The sequence below is a fragment of the Notechis scutatus genome, chromosome 16 (assembly GCF_049901735.1).
Source record: "Notechis scutatus isolate UNSWTSFEM ecotype Mainland chromosome 16, rNotScu1.2, whole genome shotgun sequence".
Taxonomy (NCBI): domain Eukaryota; kingdom Metazoa; phylum Chordata; class Lepidosauria; order Squamata; family Elapidae; genus Notechis; species Notechis scutatus.
The window spans coordinates 1,500,041-1,517,608 of record NC_142024.1 but is presented as its reverse complement, the minus strand read 5'-3'; the positions used below and the strand labels follow the sequence as shown (position 1 = coordinate 1,517,608).

Here is a 17,568-nt window from a genome sequence, read left to right as displayed (position 1 = left end):
CCCCAGAAGCTTCTTCCGCTCTGACAGAAGGGTGGGGAAGGGAAAGATTTATATTTCTTGCAGACAGCTGGTCATTTGCATCCTCTTAGAGGTCGTTGAGGCCACTTGGAGGTTTATCTGTGTCCTCAGGGTCACCTGAGTGGTTGCAAATGTCGTCTGCAATTTTTTCCTCTCTGGAAACCCATTCGTTACCATCCTGTCAGAGCGGAAGAAGCTTCTGGGATGAGAAGTGAAATGTCTTCTTGTTGTTCTTGGTTTAATGACCCCATAATCCCTTGCATTGGGGCAAAGTGGGGGGGCCACTGAATGGAGTCGAGTGTTTACTGGCTGGATGCCCTTCCTGTCACCAGTACGGAGTTTCCCCCCCCCCAGCAGATATATTCTCAGCGTGCCCAGAGAGAGAAATATCTTGCCTCTCCCTAGAATCGAACTCACAGCCTCCCCCGATTGCGAGGCGAGAGCTCCACTTCTAGACCGCCGTGCCACAACTCGAGGTCTGCTTTGTATCGGAAGGTCCTTCCACCTTGACCACCTTGTAAGTGGGGTTTATACACCCGAACGACGACAAATCAGAGATTCCATCAACATCCGTGTCCCCTTGTGCTCCTTTCCAAACCACGCAGGTGATTTTGGCCAAGCACGTCTACGAGCAGGTGATGCAGACCCTGGACAACCTGGTGTGCAGCGAGGACCTGACCAAGCCTCCGTCCAGCTTCCCGTCGCCCACTTACTCCAGCTTGGCTTCTCCTCCGGCCTCTCTCCGCAGCCTGAGTGCCGATTTCTCCTCCGGCCGCAAGGAAAACGGCTTCTTCACCCACTCGACCTACGCCCAGGCCAAAGGCCCGCCGGCGCAGGGGGCCTGCCAACCTTTCACTCCGATCCAAGCCACCTTCCACATCGCCCAGCTGCAGGTCCAGCTCAGCGGCGACCTGACCCTGGGGGCCCCGCAAGGCCTGGTCAGCTTGACCTTCCAGGATTTCGACGTGGAGTTCTCCAAGGACCACCCCCACACCCTGTCCATTCAGACCGCCTTGCGTTCTCTGCTGATGGAGGACCTCCTGGTGAAGAACCCCGATTCCCTGTACAGGAACCTCATGGTCTCCCACGGGGCCCCCAAGCCTTCCAACTTGGCCCACAAGGAATACCTCTCCCAGTCCTGCCCGCTGGTCTCCAACGTGGAGTACCCGGACATGCCTCGTTCTCTCCCCTCCCACATGGAGGAAGCCCCCAACGTCTTCCAGTTCTACCAGCGGCCCTCTTGCCTCTCCCAGCCGAAGCACCCCAAAGGGGACGAGGAAGGCTGCCCGCTGACCCCTCCGCCTTCCCCCACCGCCAGAGGGCTGGCCGCGGCCTCCGGAAGGAGCAACTTCGACGACTCCTTGGTGCACATCAACGCCCTCCTGGTGGACAAGAGGCACCCGGAGTTCGCCTCGCGCTACAACCGGATCAACCGCAGCGTGGACATCGACTTCAACTGCCTGGACGTCCTCGTCACCCTGCAGACTTGGGTGATGATCCTGGATTTCTTCAGCATCGGCTCCACGGCTGAGAATCACGGCGTCAAGGCGACGTCGAGCGGGGGCGTCCAGCAGGCCACGAAGTCGGAGTTGAACCCCTCGCCGGACGATGAGGCGCCGGAGGAGTCGGTAAACTCCAAGCTGGATCTGAAGGTAGGTAGGCAGGAAGTTCTCCCACTTATTTGGAAGAAAGAGGCCTTGATCTGATCGGCCATTCTTTCCTCTTTAAAAACAGGTCCACTCTCTGTCCATGGTGCTGAATAAGGCCACCAATGAACTGGCCAAAGCCAACGTATCCAAACTCGTCGCTCACATGGAGACGACAGGTGAGTCTGAATTACCTGCAAGGTATGTGTTTGTCAACTCAGTAACCCTTGGGTGGGTGGGTGGGGGGTTGCGTCCTACCTTTCAGAGTCCTTCCCGGCCCGTAAAAATCGCTCTCCTTTAACCACACAGCAAGTGGTTTCTCTACCCCTAAAGCATCCCGTCGAAAATTGGGCAGAATTGATGCTTAAAATGCCAGTGGAAAAGAAATGAGATTCAGATCTCTCTCTTAAATTTATTCCGCCTCCAACTTCAGAATCACTATGTGTAAATAAATAGCATTACTATTATTACTATTATTATTATTATTATATACTTTATTCATTAAACATGAAACTCAGTCAACTGAACATTTAAAAATATATCACAAATATTATTAACTGGCACTGATGGGTTGATTTGGGTTGCTGCCAGCAATTATTATTATTATTATTATTATTATTATTATTATTATTATTATTATTATTATTAAAAGTAAATTGACCCAGACAGTACACTCTTTATTAAGCACTTTCATACACCCAAGAAAAACATATAAATAAATAAATAAATAATAATACTGTGTTGGAGAACAGTGGCAAACTGGGTTTTAGTCCACGAATCCCAGTTCAGCTAACCCCAGGGTGGAACCTTTTCTTCTTGCAGAAGGTGATTTGACCTTCCGGGGAAGCATCGGGAGTTTATCCTTAAGCGATCTCACCTGCCACGGAGAGCTGTACAGGGAACGCTTCACGACCAGCGGGGAGGAGGCCCTCATCTTCCATGTCCACAAGTAGGTGGTTGGAATCTCCTTTTCTGACCTGGGTTTGTTTTTATTTCTTAAAGTTTTGCCAGGGTCCCATCTTGGCTAACCAATGAGGAGCGAGAGCGCGGGGAGTGAAACTGGGGTACGATATTTCCCGGTGGCTCAGGAAACTAGCAAGGGGTCTCTTGATTTTGGAGAGGTCTTGGAGGCGAATAATCACCTGCTGTTTTCTGAGCCACTGAGGCATAGCCTGGTGAGAACAGGGCTTCCTGCCTGCCTGCCTGCCTGCCTGCCTGCCTGCCTGCCTGCCTGCCTTCTTCGCTCCCTATTTTCCTTCCTTCCCACTAAAGATCCAGAAGAAATCCTCTTGGGTTAAAAAGAGAAAAAGCATGCCTGAATCATCTGATTTCCCCCCCAAGGTACGGCCGGCCAGACGTGTCCCTCCAGAGGGAGTGCGACGTGCGGGTCAGCCTGCGGATGGCTTCGGTGCAGTACATTCACACCCAGCGCTTCCAAGCGGAGGTCGTCTCCTTCATCCAGCATTTTACACAGCTGCAGGACGTCCTGGGCCGTCAGAGGGCGGCCGTGGAGGGGCAAACGGTGCGTAGCCCAAGGCTGGGTGGGCGTGGCAGGGGAAGGATACTACAAAATCTCCATTCCCTCCCCACCCCACTAACCTGCTTTCCAGCTCCGTTCTCCTGGGCGGGGCAACCCAAGAAGACCCAGCCGATCAGCTGGGACTCAATGGGAGGCAGAGAAGAGATGGGGTTTGCGGGGACAGACAGAGGTGGGGTACCCAACTACTCAAAATTTCTGCTACCGGTTCTCCAGAACTGGTCAGAACCTGCTGAATACCCACCTCTGGTTCAGTTTACGTTTAGATCAGTTTAATTTTAGTTCACTTCAGTTTTTAATTCAGTTTAGTTATAAGTTTAGTTTAGGTTTAGTTCAGTTTTAATTTCCTTTGAGTTGACTTTTAGTTTTAGTTCAGTTTAGTTTTATTTTTAGTTTATAGTTTCAAAGAAAAAAACCCAAGGAAGTCCAGTTGCCTCTTGAAAAAGCCCCTTTGGGACAACCACCATCTGGATGTCTCTCCTTGAGGTAGCTTGGAAAGTCACCAATGGCCTATTATTAAAACCTCCTTCCTTTCTTCCTTCCTTCCTTCCTTCCTTCCTTCAGGTGAGAGACCAGGCCCAGCGAGCAGCCAGAATCCTCCTGGACATCGAAGCCGGTGCCCCCGTCCTCCTCATTCCCGAAAGCTCCAGATCCAGCCAGCTTATCGTAGCCAATCTGGGGAAACTCAAAATCAAGAACTGCTTCCTGCTGGCAGGCACTTCTGCTACGTTCTCGCTCAGAGATAAGGTGAGCCGTCCCGCCGTTCCTTCCGTTTCTCGAAAGCCTTGTGGCCGTTTAGGAAAACCGTAAAAACGACCCGCGTGTAATTTTTCTCCCGTTTTTTTTTTTTTTAAACCTTCTTTCCTTTGGAGGATTCCATTTTGCAAGGCAAGGTGTGTAAGGATCCTGTTCTATGGAAGGTATTTTACCTACCTGTCTGGGGGCAGGTGTTCCGTGGTTCGAGCTGAGAGCTTTCGGGGGATTCTGCGGCTGTCTTGAGTTGCTTCTGAAATGGGCAGAACCTCAAGCGATCTCCCTTGGGACTTCCGTTTTGTTTGTTTTTTGAGTTATATTTTTAGAGTTCCAAAAAAACAGAACTCTAAATTCCAAAATTTAACATTCCTAAAAGCTGCAGAATTCAGAAAAGAAAAAAAAGTAGTTTTAGAGTTTGGTTTGGTTTGTTGTGCCCGTATGCCGTGCCTTTTAATTTATTAATTTTGGGGGGAGCTATAGGATAGGTCTGCAGAATGGCCTTGCTGTGAAGACTCAATTTCTTTTAAAAAATTGCTAATTTACACACTCCCTTTTTTTTTAATTAGGATCCCATTCTGTTTTCCTCGCCGCTGGGGACCCCAAAGCATAACGTGAAGAAAACTCCAAGTGGCGAGGAATCCAAGAAAGGCCCCCATTTCTCGGAAGGTTTGCCCACCAAAGAGTCGTCTTCGGAATCGATTCTCGGTGGTCAAAAAAGCGAACACAGGACAGAACTCGGGGCAGATCCAACCCCATCCTCTCCTTGGTTGTCGACGGATAGTCCTGGTAAGTGAGGGGGCTGCTACTTCAGGAGAGCCTCCTTCCTCCTCCTCTCTCTGTTGGAGGAGAGAAGGTGGTTTCCTTGCAGACGTTTCACGACCCAGCTAGGGAACAGTATCAATGCCAGAAAGGAGTGGAGTTTGCGAAAAGGAGGAGGAGGGAATTGGGCGGCTCTGGCGTTCTCTGAGCTTGGTGGCTTTTCTTGCAGACGTTTCACGACCCAGCTAGGGAACATCATCAGTGCTAGAAGGGAGGGGTGTTTGTGGAGAAGGAGGAGGACTGTAGCATCCTTGGTCCTGCTGTGTTTTTATACCTGTGTTGCAACCCCAGAGCTTACCTGTTTCCTGAAAAAGGTTACCTTCTCTCCACCCCCTCCGCCCAAAACATTTGTTCCTCTTGATAATTCGCCAGAGCTGGTTTGGTTTGCTTATTCATAGAATGACAGAGATGGAAGGGACCTTGAAGGTCATCTAGTCCAACCCCCTGCTCGAGCAGGAGCGTCTATTCCAACAACATGCTAACATTTGGACGTTTTCCCGTAATTTTGAGCCCTTCCCAAGGGGGGGGGGGAAATGACTCCCTCCCGGCTGGCTCTTTTGCAGAGGAGCAGCCCTGCCTGTTGGACTGCATCATGGTTGACCTGCAGGACATGGACATCTTCGCCGCGGAGCGATACTCCCGCGAATATTCCCAGCCCGTCCCGGACGCTTCGGTGGATTTGACCTTCCCGTCTTTCGTCATCCGGCAGGCGGGAGGCAGCTTCCTCGCGGAGCCGTTCAGGCTGAAGTTGCAAGTGGAGAGAAACCTGGACAGGTGAGGTGGTGTGCCTTTCCCGGCATTTTCATGTCCCCTTCTGGCCTGCTTCCGGGTTGGGGTTTCGGGGACGAGTCCAGATTGGGCGAAACCTGGCTCAAAAACAGTAATAAAATGAGATGGGCTTTGTAGTCCCAGCGGGCGATCGCTTAAACCTGCGCCAGCCGTGTGCGGCGGCAGCCAAAAAAGCCAATATGATCCTTGGTTGCATAAACAGAGGCATAGAATCAAAATCAGCTGAAGTGTTAGCACAACTGTCAGCCCTGAAGCCATCTTTTTCTTTCTTTTTCTTTCTTTCTTTCTTTCTTTCTTTCTTTCTTTCTTTCTTTCTTTCTTTCTTTCTTTCTTTCTTTCTTTCTTTCTTTCTTTCTTTCTTTCTTTCTTTCTTTCTTTCTTTCTTTCTTTCTTTCTTTCTTTCTTTCTTTCTTTCTAGCTCCTTTCTTTCTCCACTACCTCCCCACCCTAGCTTAATTTTTACCCGTCCACTCTGGAGTGGGTGGGGTCTTAATTCGGGCTTATACTGGGTGCAGGTGTAAAAATCACGCCAGGACTTACTTTCAGGGTAGGTCGTATTTTTGGGGAAACGGGATACCTGTACTTCCATTGAGTTGTCTGATGATGGTTGTGCCACAAAGGTGGTCTGTTTTTGTTTGTTCCCACCCCACCACCCACCACCCATCCAGGGAGATCAGCCACGCCGTGCCGGATATCTCTGTCCACGGCATTGTCTCTTCGGTCCATTGTTCTCTGGATCTGAATAAATACAAGCTCGTTCGGGGTCTCTTGGAGAACAATTTGGGGGAACCTGTGGAGGAGTTCATGCGGCCTTACGACTTGCAGGACCCTAGAATACATGTGAGATGGTATTTCATTTTGGTTTTGGTTTGTCTTTTGTTTTAATCGCACGTCAAGCTTCTTCTTAATTCCAGTTCAAAACTTAACAATTAAAATATCAGTGGTGTGATTTTTGGGTTCGGGGTGCCGAAAGATTAAATCAGAAACAATCATAAAAAGAGGCTGAAAAGTTTCAGGGTCCCTGCTGTGATATGTCATTATTATATTGTGGAGAGCATTAAAAAAATTTTAATTAAAGTTCAGCCCCCAGTGAAAGGAAGCAGCCAGTCCCTGTGTTAGTTCTTCATTTATTTCCTTTTTTCCTCCCTCCTTCTCTTCTTCGTCCCTTTCTTCTTCCCTCCATCTATATTTCTTCCCTCCCTCCCCTTCTCTTCTTCCTTTTCTCCTTTCTCCTTCTCTCGTTCTTTCTTTTCTCCTTTCTCCCTCCCTCCCTTTCTTCTCCCCCCATCTGTACTTCCTCTCTCCCCCTTCTCATTTTCCTTCCCTCCTTTCCTCTTCTCCCCTCCCTCCCCTCCTTCCTTTTCTCCCTTCTCCCTGCCTCCCTTTCTCCATCCCTCTGTCTGTACTTTCCTTCCTCCCTTCTTCCCTCCCCCTTCTCTTCTTCCTCCTCCTTTCCCTCCCTCTTTCCTTCAGCTCCTCTTTTGCCTTCTCTCCTTCCTTCCCTCCCTTGTATAAAACCTGCAAAAGAAAACTTGAGGGGTGCATAATGTGTCAGCTGGACTTTGCTTCCCAGTTTAGAATTCAGCAAAGCCGGTAAACACTGGTACAAAAGTTTTATGTTATAAAGAGTTGAGCGTTTTTTCTTCTTCCAGACGGTGCTGAGTGGCGAAGTTTACACCTGCCTGTCCTTCCTCATTGACATGGTCAACGTGAGTCTGGAACTGACCAGCCCTCAGCTCCAGCAAAGCTCCCTGGCCAGGTATGGCGGATATATATACACTCACAGACGAACACAATACAGAAGCCTGATGATGGCAGATGAGATTCTGCCGAAACGTTGCTACAACTTTAAAAGCACAACTATAATGACGTGGGAAAATACCCGAACACACACATACATATATATTCTCTCTCCTTCCTCTCATCTCTTCTCTCTCTTTTTCTCCCCTCTCTCCCTCCTTCCTCTCCTCTCTGTCTCTCTCTCTCTCTTTTCCCCCCTCCCTCCTTCAAATTTGTTTAGGTTTGACTTTAAAAATCAAAGCTGCTCTTTGAGAGTTTCTCCAATCAAACGCGATCCATCAACCTGGTCTCCCATTCCATGATGGCGTTCGACACGCGGTACGGAGGGCAGAGGGCCTCCGCGGGAACGCCCAACGTCTTCAGCTGCATTTTCCAGCCTTGGAAGAACAGCCATTCTCAAGGGGCCATCCAGATTGAGTTGCATTACAGGTGAAAGGAAGCCTCCGGTCCCCTTTTTTCCCAGAAGGCCCCGGGGGAGCCCACGAGCCGAGAGTCGGAAGGGACCCTCCATCCAAGCTAAAGCAGCCCTGATAACCAGCCTCTTCCGAACGATTAGTTAAACGTTAGAACCATGAACCAGTGGAACAGCTGACCACCAGAGGTTGTGGATGCTCCAATACTGGAGGTGTTTAAGAAGAGACTGGACAACTATTTGCCTCGGCCTGCTTGAGCAAGGGGGTTGGACTAGTAGACCTCCGAGGTCCCTTCCAACTCTGTTCTTACCACCTAGAAATAGTGTATCAGAAATCTGCTAAAATATAATAGACATTTGACATCTCAGCTGGAAAAGTTTCGAGTGGACTTATAGTTCAGTGAAAAGTAAACCATCTTAATGAAGGGGAAGAGAGGGAGAGAAGAGGAAGGAAGGAGGAGGAAGGAAGGAAGGAAAGAGAAGGAATAGGAAGGAAAGGAAAGGGAGGAGAGGAGGAAGAAAAGGGAAGGATGGAAGGAAGGATAGGAATGAAGGAGAAAGGGACAGGAGGGAAGAAGAAAGAGAAGGAATGGGAAGGAAGAAAAAGTGGAGAGGAGAAAGGAGGAAGGAAGATAGAATGAAAGGAAAGGGACAGGAGGATATGAAAGAAGAAGGAGAAGAACAAAGGAAAGGAAGGAAGAAAGGGAGAAGGAAAAGAAGGAAGGAAAGGAAAAGAGAGGGAAAGAAGGAAGCTGCCTCATTACCGTTTGCGCTAACCAGCCGCTTCCTTTCCTTCCTTCCAGGTCGACCAAGGACTCCTCTTCCTTCACGGTGGTCCTGAACAACCTCCGTGTCTTCCTGATCTTTGATTGGCTGGTGCTGGTCCACGACTTCCTCCAAACCCCCAGCGATCCCAAGAAGCCCTCCCCGCCGCCTCCTGCCCGCCAGCGCAGCCTGGGGGGCGAAACGGCGGCCGTCGTCCCCAAAGCCATCAAGTGCGGAATAGTCACCAAGCGTTCTTCGCTCCAGATCTCCACGGAGAAACAGCTGGAGGTCAAGGTCAACGTGACCGGTAAGGGAGGGGTTCCCGCCGGGGAAACCTGGTTGGCTTAATCGTGGCTGGTTGAACAAAACGAAGCTCAGCGAAGATGCCCAAGGCCACACCTGGGGCAAATTATCCCCTGGATTTGGCTTGGTCTGTGAACCCCCAGCTAATTATTTGCAAAGCGACCTATTTGAGTCGGTTGGTTGGTTGGTTGGTTGGTTGGTTGGTTGGTTGGTTGGTTGAAATGGTCCAGGGTCTCCTGCTTGAGCAGGGGGCTGGACTAGAAGACCTCCAAGGTCCCTTCCGGCTCTATCCTCTTCTATTCAAGATCTATTGGCGGGGGGGCTCCTCCTCTTCCCAGTTCCTCCACCCTGCCACCTCCAACCCTTCGATTCCCCTCCTGCAGATACGGAATTCGTGGTGGTCGAAGACATGACCTGCTCAGACACGAATGCCGTCATTCTGAAGGGGACGACTGTCCTGACCTACAAGCCCAAAGTGGTCGACCATCCTTTCTCCGGGAGCCTGTCGGGCATCGAGGTGAGAACACTATTAGGTTGCCGCCCGGTGGGGGGAGGGGCAGTTTCTTCACTACGACCGACGGCGTCCTGAGTCCCTGACGGAGGCTCGTCCTTTTCAGGACGTGAAGTCCTTGGCTTATGGCCACAACTGAGCCCCAGATTTAGGTTGCTAAGGGAGAAGTTGGTTCAGTGAGTTTGGCCCCCTTTTAAGACCTTCCTTGCCCCAGGGGTTCAGTGAATCCTTGCAGTTGTTAAGTTAGTTGTGAGGCGGCTTTCTTCCCCGTTGACATAACTCATCAGAAGGTCACAAAAGAGGCTCTGAGACCGTCCCAAATTTTTATTTTTATTTATTTATTGAATTTATATGGCCGCCTATTCGCCCACGGCGACTCGAGGCGGCTTACAGAATGTAAAACCCATATATATATATATATATAAAAAATATACATATATATATATATATATATATATATATATATATATATATATATATATATATATATATAGACTCGCAAAAATGTATCCAAATTTAAACCCTATTTGCTGGAAACGTAAACAGGCGCAAGGTACCTTTTTCCATGTATGGTGGCTTTGCCCGGAAATTAAAAAATACGGGATCAAAATACAAAAAAATGGTTAAATGAAATCACACGCTGCCGAATAGAATTGAAGCCGGAATTGTTTCTTTTGGGAAAGTATCCTAAAATGATAAAATATTTGATTTTGCGCATTACCACAGCGGCGAGAATTGCACTCGCACAATCTTGTAAATTGGCCACTATACTGACAGATTGTTTTAATGATCCCCCCCCAAAAAAATTTGATTGTGCAGAAATGGACAAACTCACTGTAGAATTAAATAATAAGGAAGACTCAGAATATTATTCAGTTTTGGATAACTGGTATCAATGGGTAGATAGTAGGAATATGAAATGTATAGATCAGAACAAGATATAAATATATATGTATGCGTTTAATTAGAAAGGTATGAAAATGTATGAATATAAACAAGATTTTTAGTACTGTCAAAGAAGATGGAGAGCTGTAGAAAGTTATTTTTTAGATTTAAAAATCCCAATTTTGATTGCGTGACCAGGAGGAGATTTTGGGACGGTCGTTAAATGTGGGAAAAAGCGGCCTTTACCCATGCTGTTGTGGCTTTGAGCGGTCACTAAACTTAACTGATTGTAAGTCGAGGAACATATATCTTAAAAATAAGGCATGTTCGACACTAAGGATGAATTTCAGAGTTGAGTTTCTTAGGGGGGAAAAAACCCCAAAAGGCAGAATTTTTTGCCAAATAACCCAAGCTTAAAAGGCATCGTTTGTCAATCTCGCCGCCTTCAACAGGTGACAAACAGGTGTTGGACTTCAACTCCCAGCATTCCCCACGCCGGCTGGGGGATGCTGGGAGTTGGAGTCCACACGGGTTGAAGTCACTGCGATTGGGAAAAATCCGGGTTGCCTCTCCCTCCTTCCAGTCCCGCTTCAGGTAAGGGAGCCTCCCAAGGGGGTCTACAGGTCGAATTCTGCCCTTCCAGGTCTTCTCCTGCCGGCTGGGCAACGAGCAGGAAACGGCCCTCTCCATCCTGGATCCGGCCTTCATCCAGGTTGAGCTGGTGGGGAATTCTTCCTACCCAAACGGATCGGGTCTCTTGGATGCTTTCAACGGGGGAGACTTCCCTCCCCTTCTGGAGGTAAGGTTCTCCCCACCCACCCCGAAAGTGTTCCCGCCTTGGAAATAAGTGAAAAGAGAAATTAGGAAAAAGAGGTTGAGAGTTTGGGAAAAGTGCAGAGAAGAGCAAATTACTAGGATGATTAAAGGCCTGGAGACAAAAACATAGGAAGAATGGTGGCAGAATTTGGGCTTGGCCAGGTGTAGAGAAAAGAAGGATTAAGGGGGGACACGATAGCAGCCTTCCAGTATTTGAGGGGCTGCCCCAAAGAAGAGGGAGGGGTCCACTTATTCTCCAAAGGACAAGAAATAAGGGATGGAAACTAACCGAGGAAAGAAACAACCTGGAATTAAGGAGGAATTTCCTAACAGGGAGGACAATTAACCAGTGGAACAGCTTGCCACCAGAAGTTGTGGGTTGCTCCATCACGGGAGGCTTTTAAGAAGAGATTGGACAGCCATTTGTCTGGAATGGTCGAGGGTTTCCTACCTCAGCCAGGGGTGGGACTAGAAGACCTCCGAGGTCCCTCCCAGCTCACTGATTGATTGGAAGTGCCCTTATGTCAAAACTCCAGGCTTTCCCCAGCCGTGTGGAATATCCCTTTTCGCATCCAATTTGGGGAGGGGGGTCTTTTCCCCCTCTCACAGCTGCTTTCCCCCCATCCCAGATCCAGCTGCAAACCCTCGCCATCCGCCTCTCTTACAACGACATCCAGCTCTTCCTGGCCATCGCCAAGTCCATCTCCAAGCAGACCAGCGGGGTGTTGCCCAGCCCTCCGGCCCCTCCCGGCTCCTCTGGCCTCAGCGAGAATCCGGGAGCGACCCCCGAACGGACGGAGGCAGCGAAACGGACCCTGGATCCGGTCCTTGGTAGGAATGCCGGTTTCAAACGGAGGCTCCCTCCCTTCTCTGGCCTCGCGTCCCCCGCTCCGTGCTGCTCGGTCGGAGCCCAAATTTCAGACCGTTAACGTTGTTCGTTGGAGTGTGGTCACTCGACTTACGACGGCAGCTGAGCCCAAAATCACTGTGGCTAAGCCAGACAGCGAGAAATTAGTTTTGTCCCCTTTTACGACTTTCTCTTACCACAGCCGTACGTGAATCGGCGGTTAAGTGAACCTCCTCCTCCTCCTCCTCTTTCCTCTTCCTCTTCTTCTCTTTTCTTTTCCTCTCCTCCTCTTCTTCTCCTTCTTCATCTTTCATCTTCCTCCTCCTCCTCCTCTCTCCTCTCTTCCTCATCTTCCTCCTCCTCTTTCTCCTCCTTCTTCTCTTCTTTCTCTCCTCCTCCTTCCTCCTCCTCCCTCCTTCTCCTCCTTCTTTTCTTCTTCTCTTTCTCCTCCTCCTCCTTCTCTTTCTCCTCCTCTTTCTCCTTCTCTTTCTCCTCCTTTCTCTTTCTCCTCCTTCCTCCTCTTCCTCTCTCCTTCTCTCCTTCTCCTCCTTCTCCTTTTCTCCTCCTTCTCTTTCCCCTCCTTCGTCTTTCGGGCTCCATCATCATCGTAAGTCGAGGACAAAGAATTGGCAGAGTTCTCCATTATTTTTTTTTTAAGTAGAAACTACCTGGAAAGCAAAATCGCAGTGAACGGAATCAAAACCTCGAATTTGTGACCTATGTTTTCCTTCCAGAAGTGCAGCTGGCCCGCCTGCAGGAACTGGGATTCAGCCTGGATGACTGTCGGAAGGCTCTGCTGGATTGCCAAGGTGTGTTATTTGTGTAGAAGTGGTTAGAACCAAAGCAGAAAACAAAAACCCCGCACAATCGTTGCCAACCAGAATAAATAGTTGAAACGATGGTTTGTTAACCTGAATGATAATTCTTGCAGCCTTTCTTTGCTGGTTTCTACTTAACGACTAGACACAGTCCTCAACTTAACGACCACAAGTGAGGTTGTGCTTGTTTTGGGAGTCCTTGAATTTGAAACTGTTCCATTTAGTGACCATTCAAAGTTACAATGACACTGGGGGGAAAAAAGGGACTTGCGGGGCCGCGTTTCACACTTATAAACGCTCGTAACCAATCTCTCACTTAATGAAGAGACATTTTGGGGGGGGGCTCCCTTTGCAGTCGTAAGTCGAGGACCCCCCTGGTTTTTTAGAACAAGCCCCACTAAACTGTCTTTCGGCCTCCTTTATCACTTTATCGGTCAGGTCAGCTGAAGAAAGCCGCCAGCTGGCTCTTCAAGAACGCCGAGCCTCTGAAACGCTCCGGGTTCGAGTCTTGCAGCACGGACCCGCAGAGCTCCAGGGCTCTTCGGCTGGTCTCCGGGGTGGAAGTCAAAGCCGAAAGCATCTGCATTTGTTTCATTGACGATTGCATGGACTGTGACGTTCCTTTGGCGGAGCTGACCTTTTCCCGTAAGTGTTTGTGAAATGCTAGGCTCGGAAGGGACCCTGGAGGTCTTCTAGCCCAACCCCACCTACTCAGGCAGGAAAAAAACAACCCGATACCATTCCAGACAAAGGGCTGTCCGGTCTCTTCTTAAAAACCTGCCCTGATTAATGGATATTTAAGGAAAGCTCAAAAACTTATTTTTCAGCCTAGAAGAGGGACTTTCGACCACTCAGGTAGTGAGGAATCTTTGTTCACTGGAGTCACCTTGACCTTTTTTACTTTCCATTTTATTCTTTCCTAGAGATTCGAACTTTCAGCACTGACGAACCCTCCTTTCCCTACAGGTTTGAATTTCCTCCAGCATTTGAGGGCCAGCCCAGAAGGCTACGCTCACTTCACGCTCTCCGGAGACTATTACAACCGAGAACTCTCTGGTAAGCCTCGGCCGCTAGCGAAAAAGCCGGTCCTCGACTTACAGCCATTCATGTTTATTTGACCGTTTGGAGTTCAAAACGGCCCTGAGGCCACTTCTTAGCAACCCGTGACTAACCTTAACAACGGCAAAGATCCACTTAACAACGGGGGGCTAGAAAGTCCACTTAGCCACTGCCTCGCTTGGCAACCAGAACGCCATTGCCTCCTTTCCTAGGGCCGAGGGGAAGGTGGCTGGCCCAAAGGCATGTCGGAAGGCGGGACTAGAACTCCCCGTCGCCCGGTTCCTTAGCCCTAGGCTCTCCGTAGCGCCCTGAGGGCCTCTCTTTCTTTCTCTTTTTCCTCCAAGGCTGGGAGCCCTTCGTTGAGCCTTGGCCTTGCTCCGTCTTTTGGCAACGGCAGCCGGCCAGCCGCCTCCACCCGTCTCGGCTGAAGGTGGAAGTCAAGGCGAAGCACCGTCTGGATGTCAACATCACATCCAGGTTAATCGGTAGGTGGTTGTGGCCAGGGAGCCTCCTGTCCTGTCGCAGGTGGAAGAATGGCGTAAAGCTGCTGTCCCGGCTGTGTGGAAGGAGGCCTCCCTCCTTCCTTCCTTCCCTCCCTCCTTCTTCTCCTCCTTCCTTTTTCCCTTTCTTCCCATCTTCCTTTCCTTCCCTCCCTCCTTTCCTTTTTTTCTTCCTTTCCTCTCTCCCTGCCTTTCCTTCTTCCTTCCTTCCCTCCTTCCTTGCTTTTCTCTCCCCCTCTTCCTCCCTTTCTTACCTCCTTGCTTCCTCCTCCTCCTCCTTTCCTTCCTTCCTCCTTCCCTTTCTCCTTTCTTCCCTCCCTCCTTCCTTCCCCCTTCCTTTCCTCCCTCCCTCCCTTTCTGCCCTCCCTCCTTCCTTTCCTCCCTCCCTCCCTTCCTCTTTTCCCTCTTTCCTTCCTTTCCTCCCTCCCTTTCCTTCCTTTTCATCCCTCCTTCTCTCCCTTCCTTTTCTTCCTTCCCTCCCTTTCTTCCCTCCCTCCTTCCCTCCCTCCTCCCTCTCTTTCTTCCTTCCCTTCCTTCCCTCCTCCCTTTCCTTCCTCTCTTCCTTCCTTTCCTTCCTCCCTCCCTCCTCCCTCCTCCCCCCTTCCCTCCCTCCCTCCCTCCATTCATGGCTCTCTGTCTCCTTCCCCAGAGCAATATGCCAGCACCAAGCAGTCCTGGATGGCCGATTACTGCAGTCAGGAGAAAGAAACGACGGACGTGGAATCCGAGGACTGGGTGGGCTCCTCAGTGGACCCGCCTTCCTTCAGGCAAGGTGTGGACCCCCACCCCCACAGCCTTGATGCCTGCAGCACGGATATGGGCCCCTTAACCAGACTGCAAAGCATTCTGTCAGATGCTTCAGACCCCCCCCCACCTACCCACCCCATTCTACAAACGCCGCTCCCTCCCCTCCCCGGCCAATCCCTCCCTAAGAGTCCCGAGGGCCTTTTCTCAATGCCGCCGTCACTAAACACACGGTTGTATCTTGGGGAACTGCCCGGGATGCCTGAAGGACGAGGCGCCTTTCTGAGCGGCCTTTTTATTTTTCCCCTCCCCCCTTTTTTTGGTCTCACCTCTTCACCCGGGTTTGGTTCCCCAACTCGGATCCGTAGGACTACAAGCCCCAGTCGGGAGTCGCACGCGTTTTCAAAGCTGGGAATTGTAGTCCCAAGTGGACCCAGCCTGGGGAAAGCTGTCCGAAGGAACCTATTCCCACCCACCACCCACTTGTGATCGTTGGGCTGGCCGCCGTCTTGCCTTCTGACCTGCCTTTTTTTCCCCCTCCCCTTTTTTCTCGCTAACGTTGTCTTTCCTGTCTGCCAGGCGTCCCTCTTGCCTCCCTTAGAACTAGGAGCACAGCCAGTCTGACTAACCTAGAACACCAGATGTACGCTAGAGGTACCGTATCCCCAAAACTCCAGATGCTTTCCTCTTTTTCCTTGCTTTTCTGACGCTTTGTTTCCCCACAGATGTTTTAATTTTATATGTACATATATATATATAAACGAACACAATACAAGAAGCCTGATGATGGCAGATGAGATTCTGCCGAAACGTTGCTACAACTTCAAAAGCACAACTATAATGACATGGGAATATACCCGAACAAAGCTGAATACCATACATATAAATACCCGTGAAAACTTAAGAAAACATATGTGTGTGTGTGTGTGTGTGTGTGTGTGTGTGTTTGTAGATTTTCACGGGTACAGGAGATTACAGCACAAGATCCAGGATATCTCCACAACAAAACTCACAAGGCCATCACACAGCCCATTATACCAACATCAACACCATCAACCAATCAAGAGGCAGCAGCCCAGCACACCAGCCCCCACCACCAGTATTTATAGAGAGACGGCAGCTCCGATCACACACTGCTTGCACTGGCACGAAGCCGAAAGCACCAGTCTGAGGATGGCGATTGGGATCTCGCCGAAATGTCGCCCAGATACTCTTAATCTTACACGGGAAAAGACCCGAACACACCTAGACCTACATATATATATATATACATTCCCATTCTTGATTCAGATTCAGTGGCAATTTTTGAGACTTTATGGAACCTTCCACTCCCAAAATTCCTCAGCCAGCATGAAGAGAACAATTGGTTTAAAAAAAATTGATTGATTGATTGATTGATTGATAACAGTCAGAACAAAATGAACCAGTGGGACGACTTGTCGTGGTTGCTTCATCATTGGAGGTTTTTTTAGAAGAGACTGGGCAGCCATCTGTCTGAAATGGTTGCCTGAGCAAGGGGTTGGACTAGAAGACCTTCGTGGTCCCTTCCAGCTTTATTCTGATTGACTGAAATGGTCTAGGGTCTCCTGCCTGAGCAGAGGGTTGGACTAGAAGACCTTCGAGGTCCCTTCCAACTCTGTTATTCTGAGGAATTCTGGGAGTTGAAGTCAAAAATACTAACCTGAAAACTTAATTGGTGTCAATGTTTTCCTAGTAAAATGCACCAGATTTTTTTTTTCTTCACAAAAAATATTTCTTGATCAGATTAGCTATTTCAGGAAGCTTGGCCCAGATATAGGTCCTGGGTTTCACATGCTGGGTTTGGTTTGTGTTTTATGCTCTTCTCCCTTTCCTTTTCCTCTTCGTCTTCCTCTTCCTCCTTTCCTTTCCTTTCCTTTCCTTTCCTTTCCTTTCCTTTCCTTTCCTTTCCTTTCCTTTCCTTTCCTTTCCTTTCCTTTCCTTTCCCTTCCATTCTCTCTTTCCTTTTCCCTTCTCTCTTCCTCTTTCCTTCCCTCTTCCTCCTTTCCTTCCCCTCCCTTTTTCCTTCCCTCCTTTCAAATTATCTGGGGGAGGAATTTTCAAATGAGAGTGGGGGCACTCGCCCCAGGCATTGAGACTTGGGAAGGTGCCTGCTTGTTCCAAAAAGGGAAGGAGAAACCACCACCCCCGCCCCCCAACGGGGAAGACATTCCTGACCCGGTTAAAAGAGGCTGAGCCTCGTAAGTGAGGCCCAGCTCTGCACTTCCCTGCCTCATTCACTCGTTCATTCTTCCTTTTCTTTCCTTCCTTTCTTTCGCAGCTGAAATGAAGGCCCCGAAGAGGAGGCAGCCCTTTGTGCCTTTCGCCCTGCGGAATCACACCGGTTGCACCCTCTGGTTTGCCACGATGACCACCACCCCAACTCGGTAAGGAAGCAGGGAGGGGGGGGAAGGGACTTCCGGCCGGCCACTTGATGGCGCCCGAGGTTTCTCGGACCGCACAGGCAATCCTCAACTTACAACCACAACGGAGCCCCGAGTATTTTCTGTCGTCCAGGGGAGACAAGC

At 49.6% G+C, this 17,568-nt stretch overlaps 1 protein-coding gene across 1 annotated transcript in view; it reads left to right on the top strand.

The window, feature by feature from the left end:
* The window catches only part of VPS13D (vacuolar protein sorting 13 homolog D), a 75,520-nt gene that overhangs the window by 17,322 nt on the left and 40,630 nt on the right, over positions 1 to 17,568 (top strand). Inside the window, 22 exon segments of the mRNA XM_087944629.1 lie at positions 624 to 1,670; positions 1,753 to 1,843; positions 2,487 to 2,613; positions 3,006 to 3,186; positions 3,766 to 3,948; positions 4,521 to 4,740; positions 5,337 to 5,547; positions 6,231 to 6,402; positions 7,215 to 7,321; positions 7,583 to 7,590; positions 7,593 to 7,791; positions 8,578 to 8,846; positions 9,226 to 9,359; positions 10,882 to 11,037; positions 11,684 to 11,885; positions 12,636 to 12,710; positions 13,158 to 13,364; positions 13,686 to 13,775; positions 14,123 to 14,263; positions 14,928 to 15,050; positions 15,602 to 15,676; positions 17,322 to 17,427. Coding sequence (XP_087800755.1) covers positions 624 to 1,670; positions 1,753 to 1,843; positions 2,487 to 2,613; positions 3,006 to 3,186; positions 3,766 to 3,948; positions 4,521 to 4,740; positions 5,337 to 5,547; positions 6,231 to 6,402; positions 7,215 to 7,321; positions 7,583 to 7,590; positions 7,593 to 7,791; positions 8,578 to 8,846; positions 9,226 to 9,359; positions 10,882 to 11,037; positions 11,684 to 11,885; positions 12,636 to 12,710; positions 13,158 to 13,364; positions 13,686 to 13,775; positions 14,123 to 14,263; positions 14,928 to 15,050; positions 15,602 to 15,676; positions 17,322 to 17,427 — 4,124 coding nt within the window.